Here is a 15255-nt window from a genome sequence, read left to right on the forward strand (position 1 = left end):
CTTGCTGTCTCTCTCTCTGTGTCAAATAAATACATAAAATCTTCAAAAAAAAAAAAAAAAGAGTCTGTTTCTTGGTTTGTCTCTTTCCCTCTTTTTTCCCTTTGCTTATTTCTTTGGTTTCTTAAATTCCACATGTGAGTGAAATCATATGGTATTTGTCTTTGACTGACTTATTTTGCTTAGCATTATGCTCTTCTAGCTGTATCCATGTCATTGCAAATGGCAGGATTTCATTCTTTTTGATGGCTGAGTGATATTCAATTGTGTACATATACCACATCTTCTTTATCCATTCATCTATCAGTGGACACTTGGGCTGCTTCCATAATTTGGCTCTTGTAAATAATGCTGCTATAAACATAGGGGTGCCAAGAGTGTGAAAGTTAATCCCAAATTACCCCACAGAATATTAGGAACTTCAGAAGCTGATACAAAAGTTCAACATGAGTTGAAGTGCAAAGAATGCTTTTGAGGGGGGAAGGAGAGTTATAGGGCTGGGCTGCATTATAAGTGGCTGCAGACTTCAGTCCCACCTGCACCATGGGTGGCCATGTCTACTTCAGGACCAGATAGCCAGCTTGTGTACGTGCTCATGGTGGTCATGCAGAAGGAGCTTATGGCTACAGAAAATGCATTTTGTGCATATGGATTTTTTTTGAAGATTTTATTTATTTGACACAGAGCACAAGCAGGGGGAGCAGCAGAGGGAGAGGGAGAAGCAGGCTCCCTGCTCAGCAGGGAACCCGATGTGGGGCTTGATCCCAGGACCCCAGGATCATGACCTGAGCCGAAGGCAGACGTTAGTAACTGACTGAGCCACCCAGGCAACGCTGCATATGGATTTTTGACATAACCACTATGCTCAGGAAATCCTTGAGAATCAAAGAGCCCTGTCCATTAGGTTGTTTCCACAACCAATGGCTGATCCCTGGCTCCAAGTCAAGAGGGCATTGGTCATTCTGTTTCCTGAGTGATCTTTAGTGATCTTTATCTCGTTAGAATTTCGTTTGGGGAAAAAAAACAAAAGTACCTTTTAATGTGAACTGAGATTAGATTACTGGCTGACCTGGTTATGTTGTCTTCTCTGCTTTATTTGGATTGTTGCTAAGGAAATTGGGGGGTTAGTCCCCCCCTGGTTCTTCACCTGGTTTTAGAAATGACTTTCTCATGGTTATGATTTTATTTTTAACCATACTTGTCCTCTTGATGGTGTTTCTTGAGATCTTTTACTCCACAGAGTCTATTCTTTGGTGCCCCTAGGCTTAGCTTAGGACCTAAGATACTTTTTCTAAAAACAGTATTGAGGTACTCGTCTGGGAGATCCATAGCCTCACATCCGGGGCAACCTAATCAGCTGAGAGTGCTGTGGGCCAGGCTGCCAGTCACTGAGTCAACAGAGGTGTGAGGGCTTTACGTACCATTCTTCCCTCCTCTTCACTGCTATCTCTGTGAGATAATCATGTGTGATTTGTAGTATTTATGTTCTTGGAGATAAAAAACTGACGTCTTTTGTCTTATTCTAATCTTTGCTTCTGAAGTTAATCAATGACATCATTTTATAGAATCAGAGAAAGATCTTCGATACATTGGCAAAATTTTGGATGGATTTTCCTTGGCTTCTAAACCTTTATCTTCTAAGAAAGTAAGGAAAGCATTTATTTATTTCTTTATTTTACTGGTTTAGTACTTAAAATCTTTGCTGCTATGTAATCTGAATTATTATATTAACAATTGAAAATTAAGTAAATTCTGTTTTCAAAAAGCAACAGTATAATTACTAGTGATTGTCCAGGTAAACATATTTTGCATTAGAAATGTCAGTCGGTAATCACAATGTATCCAAAATACCTAATTGCTTATCTTTTATTAATTTTTTAAAAATTTTATTATGTTATGTTAGTCACCATACAGTACATCATTAGTTTTTGATGTAGCGTTCCATGATTCATTGTTTGCATATTTTAATCGCTAATCTTTTAAATCCAAGCTCCAAGTAAGTGGTTATTTCCATTAAAAAAAGAATTACATTAGAAACTGGGGGTGGGGTGGGAAATGGAATTGATAAAATTCCAAGGGCAGTGTAACTTAAGGAAACGTAGAAAATTTCAAGAAGTCATAAAACGCCCCTGTCCTGCTTCCTTCTGAACGCCATGAAGAGTGTTGGCTGGTGTGGACAGGGTTCCCTGGATTCCTTGCCTGGGCAAACAGAAGGGAGGGAGGCCACGTGCCTGTAGGTCAAGCCCCATGGAGAGCTCCGCATGCATTTCCAGAGAGTCCTGTTTTTGTGAGATCGTTGTACAGCTTAGGCCAAGTGGTACTCTAGCCACCCATCAGAGCCACGTGCTCACAGGCAGGCGTCACTGGGTTACAGGTGCTGGTGGCTCAGGTGGGGCTCCTGGCTATTTGCCTTGTTGGCATCCCGTTTTAGATGGTTCCATACTTTAATTTGCTCTTTGTTTCTGTATTCAGCAAATATTTGTTAAGTACCTCTGTGGCTTGGCCTGTGGTCCCTCAGAACAGGGGAGGTCAGGGGCAGTGCAGCCTAAAAAACATTCGGGGTTACAGTAGCTTTGATTTGTTTAGTTGTGATAGTGTGTTGGAACAGCGAGCAGAACATATTCAGAACAGCATTGGGCACATCATAAGGCGCTGTTATTAACCAGAAATGTCAAGTAACGTCAAAGGAGAATGGGGGTTTTTTATGTGTCTGAAGGGAGAGCAGAAAAGAGGCTGGGAAGTACTCACTTGTCTCAGGGCTCAAGGACTCCCTCCCTCCAGGGCTTAGTAGGACTAAGTCCTGGCCCCCAAGAACAGCCCTCCCCCAACAGGGGCGCCAGAAGCACGAATTCACTCTAGCGGGGCCTCACTCTAGCGGGGCCGAGGGCCGTGACCCGGGTGACAGGCATTGGGGCGCTGTTTGCTGGAGTAGTGCTTTGGGCGGAGCGACTTAGAGGAGGGCTGTGTTCCCTAGCCTTTCACACACAGGCCAGTTTTGTACACGTGTGGCCAAAAACCCAGGCTCTGCATCCAGACGCCAAACAGAACAGTGATTTCGCAGAGGGAGGGAAATGCCTGAGTCCACTGGAGTGTATTAAGAAGAGTCATGGCTGCTCACCCCCCCTTTGCTGCCGTGTCCTCTGGATTTTTGTGTCGTGGCCGTAAAGGAGGGTTTGCCAGCTGACCTGGGAGCCCACGCGTTTAGAGAAGGTGGTCAAGCTGAGATGAGAAAGAAATGAGACCTCCTGGCAGTGATGCCAGCTCTCTTCATGGGCTGTCACGGTGCTGGGTGCTTACTGCGGCTGCGCGTCTCAGCCACCTGGGGACCCCACCTGGCACCAGCTGTGTGCGGTGGGACGCGGGCATCAGTGTCGTTAAACCCTCAGGGGAGCCCCGTGTGCAGCCGGGCCCCAGAACCACAGCCAGAGAGCATTCAGGGTGGCCCTGGTTGCGGAGCTCAGTCAGGGTTTCAGGTAGCTGAAGACTCTAGAAAATGGCTTATATAAGACTGTCCATAAATACATGTTTGTTAGACTCAGAGCAAGGGAGACCGTTTAGCACAGTAATTTAAAAATTTTATTTATTTATTTGACAGAGAGAGACACAGCGAGAGAGGGAACACAAGCAGGGGGAGTGGGAGAGGGAGAAGCAGGCTCCCCGCGGAGCAGGGAGCCCGATGCGGGGCTAGATCCCAGGACGCTGGGATCGTGACCTGAGCCGAAGGCAGACGCTCAACGACTGAGCCACCGAGGTGCCCCTAGCACAGTAATTTAAAAGTACCTAATACTTTTCTGTTTTGTCATCGTCAGTGCCTGAATTCCTCAAATATATTTCAATTTCAGTCCGGTCAGCGTTTGAATTAAAACTACCTCAGATAGGGCGCCTGGGTGGCTCAGTTGGTTAAGCGACTGCTTTCGGCTCAGGTCATGATCCTGGAGTCCCGGGATTGAGTCCCGCATCGGGCTCCCTGCTCGGCAGGGAGTCTGCTTCTCCCTCTGCCCCTCCCCCCTCTCATGTGCTCTCTCTCATTCTCTCTCTCTGAAATAAATAAATAAAATCTTTAAAAAAAAAAAAAACTACCTCAGATAAAAAAATAAGTCCCAAAGCTCTAATTTGGAACTGAAACGTAACCAGAAAAAGAATTCTGAATTTAAAAGCAACTTATTTAGAGTTACTACTTTTTTTTTCTAAGTCTCGAATCATACTTTTCTAAATGTTCTGATTTTCAGTAGGCCAGTTGTGTGTGTGAGCCAGTACGTTGTGTTAACTATTGCCATCTTTCTTATCACATAAAATACGCGTATTCGCATCTCTCTGTAGAAGTGGGCAGGGGTAATATTAAAAATGTGTGGTCCCGGTGGCCCTCCAGATCCAGAATGGTTGTTGGCTGGACACCTGGAGGGGCTGTGCCCAGTGCGACCTCCCTGCTGGAGGCTGGCCTGGCGAGGGCAGGGTTAACAACACTCACGGGATACGGTTTTCTTGGTTAAGTCAAACATGGTCATCTCACAGCCTGTCTTTTCTGAGGTTTTTTTTTTTTTTTTTTTAAGACTTACCCACCACCTGAATTGCCAAGAGACTATCGACCGGTGCATTACTTCAGACCTGTGGTAGCTGCAACCTCAGAGAACTCCCGCTTACTCCAGGTATTGTCCGAGTCAGCTGGAAAGTCAGTGCCTGACCCAGGGACACACAGTAGACACCAACTGAATGCCTCCAAACGGGGGGAGTTGCTGGGAGAAACACCTGTTCAAGGTAGGTGCCATGAAGAAGATTAAGAACGTTACGTTTATAATAATTGGAGTTACCAAAGTCAAAATGGACAGTTGTTTTCTCAATGACACCTTTTAGGTGGTTTAGTACTCCCACACAAAATTGTGTATTGTGAATGGCACACATAGCAGTGTATGGATCCCTTTTTTTTTTTTTTAAGATTTTTTATTTATTTATTAGAGAGAGCACAAGCAGGGGGAGCAGCAGACAGAGGGAGAGGGAGAAGTAGGCTCCGTGCTGAGCAAGGAGTCTGATGTGGGACTCGATCCTGGGATCATGACCTGAGCCGAAGGCAGACGCTTAACCGACTGAGCCACCCCGGTGCCCCCATATCTCATACTTTTTTTTTTTTTTAAAGATTTTATTTATTTATTTGACGGAGAGAGAGATAGCTAGAGCAGGAACACAAGCAGGGGGAGTGGGAGAGGGAGAGGCAGGCTTCCTGCCGAGCAGGGAGCCCGATGTAGGACTCGATCCCAGGACCCCAGGATCATGACCTGAGCCGAAGGCAGACGCTTAACGACTGAGACACCCAGGCGCCCATATCCCATACTTTTTAAGACTTGTTGTCTTCTAACATAAGTTTGGGTTGTGCCATTGAAATCACAACCCTGGTCTTAAGTTCAGCAGTTTTCAGACTTGGAATAATTGCCAGGAATGTGGTGCAGACCAGGACACGGTGCTTTCCCTGTCCCTACAGAGCCTGGGAAAGTGTGATTTTTTTTCTCAGGGAAAAGGGTACTGTAGCTAAAAGGAGCAAGTGCATCTGAAAGCGTGGACAAGTGTGGAGAATCTCTTGTAGGTTGGTGCAGAAAGACCCGCAGTGAGAGGTGACCTTGGACTTGGCAGTTGGGAGCCTGATAGGTATCTCAAATATAATAGACCACAGCAGAAGTTGTGGTTCCCCACTTCCTATTCCAGACTTGCTCTTCCCCCGGTTTTCCCGTTGTCAGTGACCCACTGCTTAGACCAGAATGTAGGAATCCTAATTCCTTCCCCCGCTCCAGGTCCATCAGCGAGTCCTCTCAGCGCTGCCCCCAACACCCTGGGGACCCCATCCTGTGTTTCCACTGCTTCCAGCTGGGAGTAAGCGCCCATCCTCCCTCACCTGGACCATTGTGGGGCCTCTTTATTGGCCTCCTTACTTTCCCGCTGTCCTCTCTGCTGATGAACCAAATCATATCACTGCCCCTCTTAAAACACTCCAGTCCTTCTCACACTGAAGACAAATCCAGACTCCCCCACAGGGTGCGTGATCCAGCCCTGACTCCTTTTCAGGCCATGTCTTATCCCACTCTCCCGTAACCCCCTGCACTGCAGCCTTGTGATCCTGCTTTCTGCCCTCTGACCCCACCCACCACGACGTGCTGGCTGCTGGGGCCTTGACATTCACTGTCTCCTCTGCCTCTGCTCTTCCCTCACACTTTGGCTCCTTTTACTCAACTCACCACAACTACGATCTCTTTGGAGGGAGCTTCCAGGCTTTCCCTGCCCCCCTCCCCCACCACGTGCTAGTGATTCTCCACACCCCACTCCCAGCCCTCGTCTGTCAGTCTCCTTCGGTGGTGTCACCCTGTTTCCTTTACGGTCCTCCTCTCGTAGCCGTCCTCGGGGCTTGACTTTGGGCTTCTCTAAAGCCCGTGCCCCTAGCTAGTGAGAGCGGGGCCTTGTCTGCGGTGTCCTCACGGCCCAGGCCAGTGCCCTGGGGGTGCTGTGACAGGAGTGAACGCTGCAGGGGCAGCTGGCTCTGAGCCGGGGCTTGTGCCGGGCAGGACTGTCGGGTGGTGGCCCCTCAGGCTGGGGGTCCCGAGCCGGGGATGTCAGCTCCCTCATTCTAGGACCACTCACTGCCCCGATAAACATCCGCGTTTTGGCCTGCACTTCTGCCCGCTGTAAAGCACGAGTCTTGTTATTTCATCACTGTCTAGTTCACAGGGCTGTTACAAATACAGATGGAAAATCTAAGTGTGACATGCTCCAGCGACATACATTTGTGATATTGAATGCATATGCACCACAGAAATGTCAATATAGTTGTCTTAGGATACTTCTCATCTCTTCCTGTTATTGTTTTTATTTAGGTTCGGCTACTTCAGTGTTAGAGTTTCTGTCCCAAAAAGATAAAGAGAGGATCAAAGAAATGAAGCAGGCAACTGACCTGAAAGCAGCTCAACTCAAGGCCAGGAGTCTGGCCCAGAATGCCTCCAGCAGCAGAGCCCAGCCCTCCTCCTCAGACGTCGGGCACTGCTCGTGGCGCGTGGCACTGAGTGGTGGGACAGCCCCCACGAGAGCCAGCAACTTCAAACCTTTTGCAAAAGATCCAGAAAAGCAAAAACGATATGAAGAGTTTTTAGTAAATATGAAACGGGGTCAGAAAGGTGGGTGCTAGGCCTGGGTCTCCCACCTCTCAGCTGGAGGGAAGCACTCTCGCTCTTCTGGCCCTAGTCCCAGATTTGGATTTGAAGCATCCCACTCTGCCAGTGTTTTGCTTTGTCCGGCTGCAAACAGTGCAAAGATTGTAGTCCCTGGCTCTTGACCTTAGAAAGTAAGAACAAGTAGCTTGTGTTTCTCCATATCTCAGGTCCCAAAGATAGCTGTTGTAAGTAGAGAGAACACGCCTTGGTGGTGGCTAATGCTAAACCACAGACCGTTTACTATTTGCAAATGCTTGCCTTCTGTAAGTGTTCTATTTCACACCAAGAGAACAAGGTCATCTCCCACTTTATCTTAAAATCCTAATAAACCAGCCCTAAATCATGGTCTAAAATTTGATTTAAAAAGGTGGTTGGCTTTGAACCATTAAAAGGGGAAAAATCACTCTCTAGTCTATGGAGTAAATTTGGGCAGACTGAGGAGGGGGATTGGTGTCATTCACGGTAGTGGTTGTGAGAGTCGACAGCAAATCTGAAGCATTGGTTTTCTTTTCTTTTTTTTTTAAGATTTTATTTATTTATTTGAGAGAGAGAAAGGACAAACGGTGGGGAGGGGCAGAGGGAGAGAGGGAGAGAAGCACACTCCCTGCTGAGCAGGGAGCCCGCCTTGGGGCTCCATCCCAGGACCCTGAGATCATAACCTGAGCCAAAGGCAGACACTTAACTGACTGAGCCACCCAGGCGCCCCTGAGGCATCAGTTTTCAAAAGCAGAGGGCGGTCTATTGTGACTTCACTCCCTACTAAGAACCCACCCACTGATGTTTATTTGTTGAGTTTAAAAAAAGTTAGAGAAAGGAGTGTTTTTTTTGCCAAAACTAGGAATATAGTTGGGATGAACTTATCACTATTCAGGAGTGGTAGCAAGTTCCTGGTTTCGAAGATTTAACAAGCAAAATGTTTTTCTCTGTTCTGTGAGGTAGACAGAATTCAATAAAAGAATCATGCTGAGGGGGAGAGCACTATTACCTGACAAGTACTCCCCACCATGCTCTTAGAAACCAGGGTAAGGATTGGCGTCCTCTCTGGTAAAATCTATAGGGATACAGTGGGACCCACTTGATATTCTCCTTTAAGCCCTATGTTTTTCCTAAGAGTGAAGCAATTTGTTTTTCCTTGTACTGTAGATGCCCTGGAACGTTGTCTGGACCCCAGCATGACAGAGTGGGAGCGAGGCCGTGAGCGGGATGAGTTTGCTCGGGCAGCTCTACTCTATGTGTCTTCCCATTCAACCTTGTCCTCCAGATTCACACATGCCAAGGAGGAGGACGATTCAGATCAGGTGGAAGTCCCTCGAGACCAAGAGGTCTGTCGCCACCATGTCCCTATCTGATGAATTTTAAAATTAAAACAAATATTTTAGGTCCCTCAATGGAATGATCACCATAGACACAGTATTATAGAATAAGAAATGATTTTATGCTTTTAGCTTCCGATATAGTTTAGCAAAAAATGTTGCAGCATAACAGCTGTTTTGTAATTTTGGACGATTGCTTGAAAACTTTTCAGTGGAAGAGCAGTCAGGTCAATGGTGTGACCACTTGATGAAAGAGAATAAATGTCTTTTCCCAGAACGATGTCAATGACAAGCAGTCAGCTGTGAAGATGAAGATGTTCGGGAAGCTCACCCGAGACACATTTGAGTGGCACCCTGACAAGCTTCTATGTAAGAGGTTTAATGTCCCTGACCCTTATCCAGAGTAAGTGGATAAATCTGCCCTTACATCAGTACTCACTTTCCCGTATTAAAGCTATCTTTCCCTCTCAGCTACTCATGTAAATTCCCTTTTTCTAGATGAATTTACTTGTAAATGCTTAGAGTTGCAGGTTTAACTTCCATTGATTTGTTACTAAAAAAATAAGCAAACATCCAGGAAGCAAACTTTATTCCATATCGAAGATACGAAACTCAGATATGTCAAGTAACAAAAACTTAATGCTCGTCTAATTTGCTGCTTTTTTAACAATGCACGTATAGTTTACATTTAAAATGTTACTTATGCTAATTCTTTATAAAAGTTTGACACTTATTTAATTATAAACACTACAAAAAAGCATATATAGTTGAATCAGAGGTTTTGTCAGAAAATTTAGGTATATTTTTAGCAGTGGAACTTTTCCTTAATGGAAATACATTCTCTTTTTCTTTTTTTTTTTTAAATGAAGATTTTATTTATTTATTTATTTATTTGACAGAGAGAGAGACAGCGAGAGAGGGAACACAAGCAGGGGGGAGTGGGAGAGGGAGAAGCAGGCTTCCCGCCGAGCAGGGAGCCCGATGCGGGGCTTGATCCCAGGACCCTGGGATCATGACCTGAGCTGAAGGCAGCCGCTTAACCGACTGAGCCACCCAGGCACCCCTCTTTTTCTTTTTAAGTAGGCTCCACGGAGCCTAACATGGGGCTTGAACTCACAGCCCTGAGATCAAGAACTGAACTGAGATCAAGAGTCGGACACCTAACTGACTGAGCCACCCAGGCACCCTAGAAATACATTTTCAAATTTAAATTCTAGATCTTAACTATGATAGGAAAAACCTCATGGGCTCTAAAGTCAGCCATTCCAAATTCTTAAACTGCTTTGAGAAGCAAAATTACCCTCAGGGACCTCTTAGCAAGTAGAAGAGCTAGTGGTGAAAAACACGAGATGTTATCTAATAACACGAATTATTAAAATTACACATATATGTTTTCTTTTCAACCCACAGTTCAACTTTGGTTGGCTTACCAAGAGTAAAACGTGACAAATACTCAGTCTTCAACTTTCTGACGCTCCCAGAGACAGCATCCTTGCCTCCAACTCAAGCATCGAGTGAAAAAGTACCACAGCACCAAGGTCCCGACAGTGAGTGGGGCTTCCTCGGGTCCATGTGCTGACCATGGTCTCAACCCCTAACCCATGGGGAAAACAGAAATAAAGTCTTTTTTTTTTTTTTTAAAGATTTTATTTATTTATTTGAGAGAGAGAATGACATAGAGAGAGAGAGCATGAGAGGGGAGAGGGTCAGAGGGAGAAGCAGGCTCCCTGCTAAGCAGGGAGCCCGATGTGGGACTCGATCCGGGGACTCCAGGATCATGACCTGAGCCGAAGGCAGTGGCTTAACCAACTGAGCCACCCAGGCGCCCCCAGAATAAAGTCTTAAGGGTACACACAGTGCAAGCTCTCCCTCCATTAAGAGACTTGTTCATGTGAATACATTAGCTCATGTTGTAAGAGTCCAGATGTCTACTGTTTGGGGTCGGGACTCTGCCTCAGCATCTGCCACATTCCCAACACCTTACATCGTGCCTGGCCCATAGTAGGTTTGCTGATGTTCTGGAATGAATTAAAGAGCCATAGTGGAGAGCTTGCCTTTTGCTTGCCAGTTCTGATATTATGTCTGTGTCCTACCTTTCAGAATCAAGAAAGCCATCCAGATGGGATACATCTAAACAAGAAAAGAAAGAAGATTCCATTAGTGAATTTTTAAGTTTGGCTAGATCAAAAGTTGGTCCACCTAAACAAGAGTCCAGTCCATTAGTAATCAAAGAGGAAGAGCATGTGACGGAATCACTCTCAAATAAGGTATCTGGGGCTCCCAGGTTCTCTTTGCAGGCTGACTATGGCATTTGTCCTTCTCTATGATGGTGCTTTGTCATCACTTGATAGGAGGGGTCCACAAACTTTCTGTGAAGGGCCAGATATTAAATATATTAGGCTTTGTGGGCCATATAGTGTCTGTCACAACCACTCAACTCTGCTGTTGAATGTGAAAGAAATCATAGGCAATATGAAAAAAATTGGGTTCATCTATGTTCCAATAAAATTTTATTTACAAAGCAGACAGTGGGTTGGATTTCGCCCATAGGCTGTAGTTACCAACACCTGCTCTGTATTACAAGAGTTTCAATCATATGTTTGATCATGAGGAAAGATTATAAACTTCTCTGCCAGGAATGGCTTTTACTTAGCAACAACCATTGAAATAAAATTCAATGTGTTTTCTTTTGTGGAGAATATAAACAAAATATACACTGTGTTTTTAAAGAATTACTGCTTTAATAGTTAAAACTTGAATTTAATAAAAAGTTAGTTTTATTTATAATAGCCTCATTTTTAAATGAACATGCATTAAAAGGTATAGTTCAGTGAGTTTTTATACATACATAGATTTGTGGAGGGGCGCCTGGGTGGCTCAGTCGGTAAAGCGTCTGCCTTTGGCTCAGGTCATGATCCCAGGGTCCTGGGATTGAGCCCCGCATTGAGCTCTCTGCTCAGCGGGGAGCCTGCTTCTCCCTCTCCCTTTGCCTGCCGCTCCCCCTGCTTCTGTGCTCTCTCTCTCTGTCAAATAAATAAATAAAAATCTCAAAAAAAAAAAAAAAAAGATTTGTGGAACCACCACCACAATGAGGATGCAAGATGGTACTATCACCCCCAAAAACTCCCTCCTGCTCTCATACCCTTGCCTCCTGCAAAGGCCTACCAATCATTGATTTATTCTTTGTCTCTATAGTTTTGTTCTTTCCAAAATATATATAAATGGAATCAGATAATATACATATATAACTTTTTGAGACTGGGTTCTTCCACTCAGTATCAAACCTGTGAGATTCATCAGTAATGTATTATCAATAGTTCATTCCTTTTTATTGCTAAATAATATTTTGTTGTGTGGGTGAGCCACAGTTTGTTGGTCATTCACCCTTTAAAGGACGTATGGTTGTTTCCGGCTTTTGGCTCTCATAAATAAAGCTGCTAATGACATTCATGTGCAGAGTTTTGTGTGAATATAAGTTTTCATTTCTCTAGGGTAAATACCCAATAGTGGGATTGCTGGGTAATATATACATGTAGGTTTAACTTTGTAAGAAACTGCCAAACTTTATACCAAAGTGCTTGCTTTGTGTATTTTGAAACTCTTGTTTGGTGCATACACATTTAGTATTGTTTTATCTTTTTGCTGAATCAAACCTTTTATCATTAGGTAATATTACTCTTTATTTCTGGCAATTTGCACAGTATGTATTTTTTCATCTTTTTACTTTTAGCCTATTTATTTCATTGTGTTTAAAGTGGATTTTTGATAAAAAGTATGTCATTGTGTGTCCTTTTTTAATAATACATTTAGATAATCTGTATGTTTTACTTTGTGTGTTTTAGCCATTAGCATTTAATGTAATTTGTTGATATATTTGGATTTAGGTCTACAGTTTTGTTTCCTGTCTGTTCCCACTCTTTTTTTGTTGCTCTCTTTCTCCTTTCTTACTTTGTTTTGTATTACTTGAATAATTACCAGTATACTATTTTTAATTTATCTATTACATTTTTAACTCTATTTTTTTAATGATTGCTCTACAATATACATGTTTAGTTTTTCACAGTTTACTTAGAATTGATATTGTACCATTCTAAGAGGAATGTGGAATCTTTACCTCTCTCTAGGTCCCTTCACTCTACTGGCTTTATAATGTCGCCTTATGTATTACGTGCACACACACTAAAAACCTCATAAGAGTTTTTTAATTTTTGCTTTCAGTTGTTATACTTGTTTAAAGAACTGATGAGCTGATAATTCGTTTTATTTACTTAGATATTTACCATTGCTGTTGCAATGGTAACAGCTTTCTCTCCTATCAGTTCCTCTGTTTGAGGAACTCCCTGTATTGAGCATTTCTTTTAGAGCAGGTGCAACAAGTTCTTCTCTTAATTTTTCCTTCATCTGAGAATGTTCATGTTTTATCTTCATTCTTGAAGGATGTTTTTGCTGGATATAGAATTCTGGGTCAACAGGTGTTTCCTTTTAGCCCTTTTAAGAATGTTGTGCCACTTTCCTCTGGCCTTCCTGATTGCCGATAAGAAATCTAGTGGTTCAGCTTGTCGTTCCTTTCCTTAGGATGATGTGACTTTTCCTCTGGCTGATCTCAAGATTTTCACTTCATCTTTGGTTTTTTCCTGTTTGACTATGATGTGTCTGAGTGTGGATTTCTTTGAGGTTCTTTTGTTTGGGGTTTGCTGAGCTTCCTGAATCTTGTCTTTCACCAAATCTGGGACATTTTCAGCCATTATTTTTTCAAATATATTTTCTGCTCCACACTCTCACACCTCTCCTGGGACTCTGGTGACATAAACGTTAGACCTTTTGATATTGTCCTGCAATTCTCTTTTAATCTGTTTTCCCTCTCTGTTCAAATCAGATAATTTCTATTGATCTGTCATCAAGTTCACTGACTCTTCTGTCATCTCCATTCTGCTAGAGAACCCATCCAGCGAATTTCTTATTTTGGTGATTGTATTTTTCATTTCTAAAGTTCTCATTTGGTTCATCTTTATATCTTTTATTTCTTTGCTGAGACCCTTTTATCTTTCCATCTGTTTAACCTTATTCTTGAACCACGTAATAGTGGCTTTAAAGTCTGCCACATAATTCTAACACTTTTGTCATTTGGGGTTAGTATCTATTGGTTGTCTTTTGCAAGTTGAGTTTTTCCTGGTTGGTTGTATACCAAGTAATTTTGGATTACATCCTCGACATTTTGGATATTATGTTATGAGACCTTAGGTGTTGTTTAAATTACAGGGAGAATGGGGAAGTTTTGTTTTGTTTTGTTTTAGCAGACAGCAGACCTAATTAGGTTCAGGCTACATCCCCGTTCCAGCCCACCTGAGTTCAAATGTCATTCCAGTTTTCAGAGTCTTTATAGTGCTATTCAGATCTTTCCTGCGGGTGTACTTCCCAGTGGCTGGTCTGGGACCTGGCTGGTAGTTAATCCCCTAGATCTGTTATCAAAACCTTTGGTTTGCCTTTTAGAGTCAGATTTACCCTTGCACAGCTCAGAGATGAGCCAGGAGCTCACAAACGTTCTATAGGATCACTCTCTTGAGCTCCTCCTCATGATCTTCCTGATGCTGTCTGACTTTCAGGCTCCCTGTCACACCCTCCATTCAGAAGGCTGGCACTTAGTTTCCCTGCTCTGGGTTGCACTTCCTATGACTTTATCTGTGGCTGGAGTCAGGTGGCAAGAGGGCAAGAAGGGGGAAAAAGCAGTAGGATTTGCCTCAGATTGTTGAGATCACAGCTTCTCTGGTCAGAGAAAAGGGTTCCCATCCGTCAAAGCCTGGCAGCTGCTGCCACCATGGATTTGGAACCTCTCCATGAGGTTTCTACTGTTATTTTTTATTTATTTATTTTTTTTGAAGATTTTTATTTATTTATTATTTGACAGAGAGAGTGAGAGAGGGAACACAAGCAGGGGGAGTGGGAGAGGGAGAAACGGGCTTCCCGCTGAGCGGGGAGCCCGACGTGGAACTCGATCCCAGGACCCTGGGATCATGACCTAAGCCGAAGGCAGACGCTTAATGACTGAGCCACCCAGGCGCCCCTCCACTGTTATTTTTTAAATGGCATAAAACCTTACTCAGGGATTCTGGCTCTGTGCTATGGTCATTGGGTTAGGAAGACTTCTAGATTTTCCCAGAAATCATGTTGAGATAGTATTTAGATAATTTTGCCTGGAAAAAGTCTTAGTTCTTGCTTTTTCACTTATTAGCCAGGTGACCTTAGGAATCTTGCTTCCATTCTCTGGGTTATTTAATTTCTTTCTTTGAAAACTTTTTCTGAGTTGGCATAGTGTGAATGGCCAGAAGTGTCTGTGAACACGGATATGGGCCAGTTGCCATTCAGTTGCGGCCTGTGCATGTGATGCTGATATCTGTGGTTTGCCGTAAAGACATCAGATTCATGACTTTTCTGGGGAATTGTTGCCATGAGTTCCTGTGCTTCCCTGTCAGCCTCTCTCTCCTGACTTCTTGTATAATTTTTTAAAAAGATTTTATTTATTTATTTGAGAGAGAGAGCAGGAGCGGGGGAAGCGGCAGAGGGAGAAGCAACAGCAGACTCGCTGCTGAACAGCTGGATCCCAGAATCCTGAGATCATGACCTGAGCTGAAGGCAGACTCCTTCTTGTATAATTTTGAACAATTCTGAAGCAGTGGCAGAAGTTTAAATATAATTTAGATACTTTTGTTCCCTGAACCACTTGAGCATAAATTGCCAACCAGGTGCCCGGCTCTGCTGTG

General features: G+C 43.7%; 1 protein-coding gene across 2 annotated transcripts in view; it reads left to right on the plus strand.

Annotated features, from left to right (window-relative positions):
* GPATCH1 (G-patch domain containing 1) overlaps positions 1-15255 on the plus strand; it is a 44969-nt gene that overhangs the window by 18371 nt on the left and 11343 nt on the right. For both annotated transcript variants that reach the window (XM_081806681.1, XM_081806682.1), the window contains exons 9-15: positions 1563-1642; positions 4548-4752; positions 6852-7148; positions 8328-8506; positions 8773-8900; positions 9908-10044; positions 10598-10764. In XM_081806681.1, the coding sequence (XP_081662807.1) occupies positions 1563-1642; positions 4548-4752; positions 6852-7148; positions 8328-8506; positions 8773-8900; positions 9908-10044; positions 10598-10764 (1193 nt within the window). The remainder of the gene's footprint in view (positions 1-1562; positions 1643-4547; positions 4753-6851; positions 7149-8327; positions 8507-8772; positions 8901-9907; positions 10045-10597; positions 10765-15255) is intronic.

Source organism: Leptonychotes weddellii, chromosome 16 (assembly GCF_054177405.1).
Source record: "Leptonychotes weddellii isolate Sample4059 chromosome 16, ASM5417740v2, whole genome shotgun sequence".
Classification (NCBI taxonomy): Eukaryota; Metazoa; Chordata; class Mammalia; order Carnivora; family Phocidae; genus Leptonychotes; species Leptonychotes weddellii.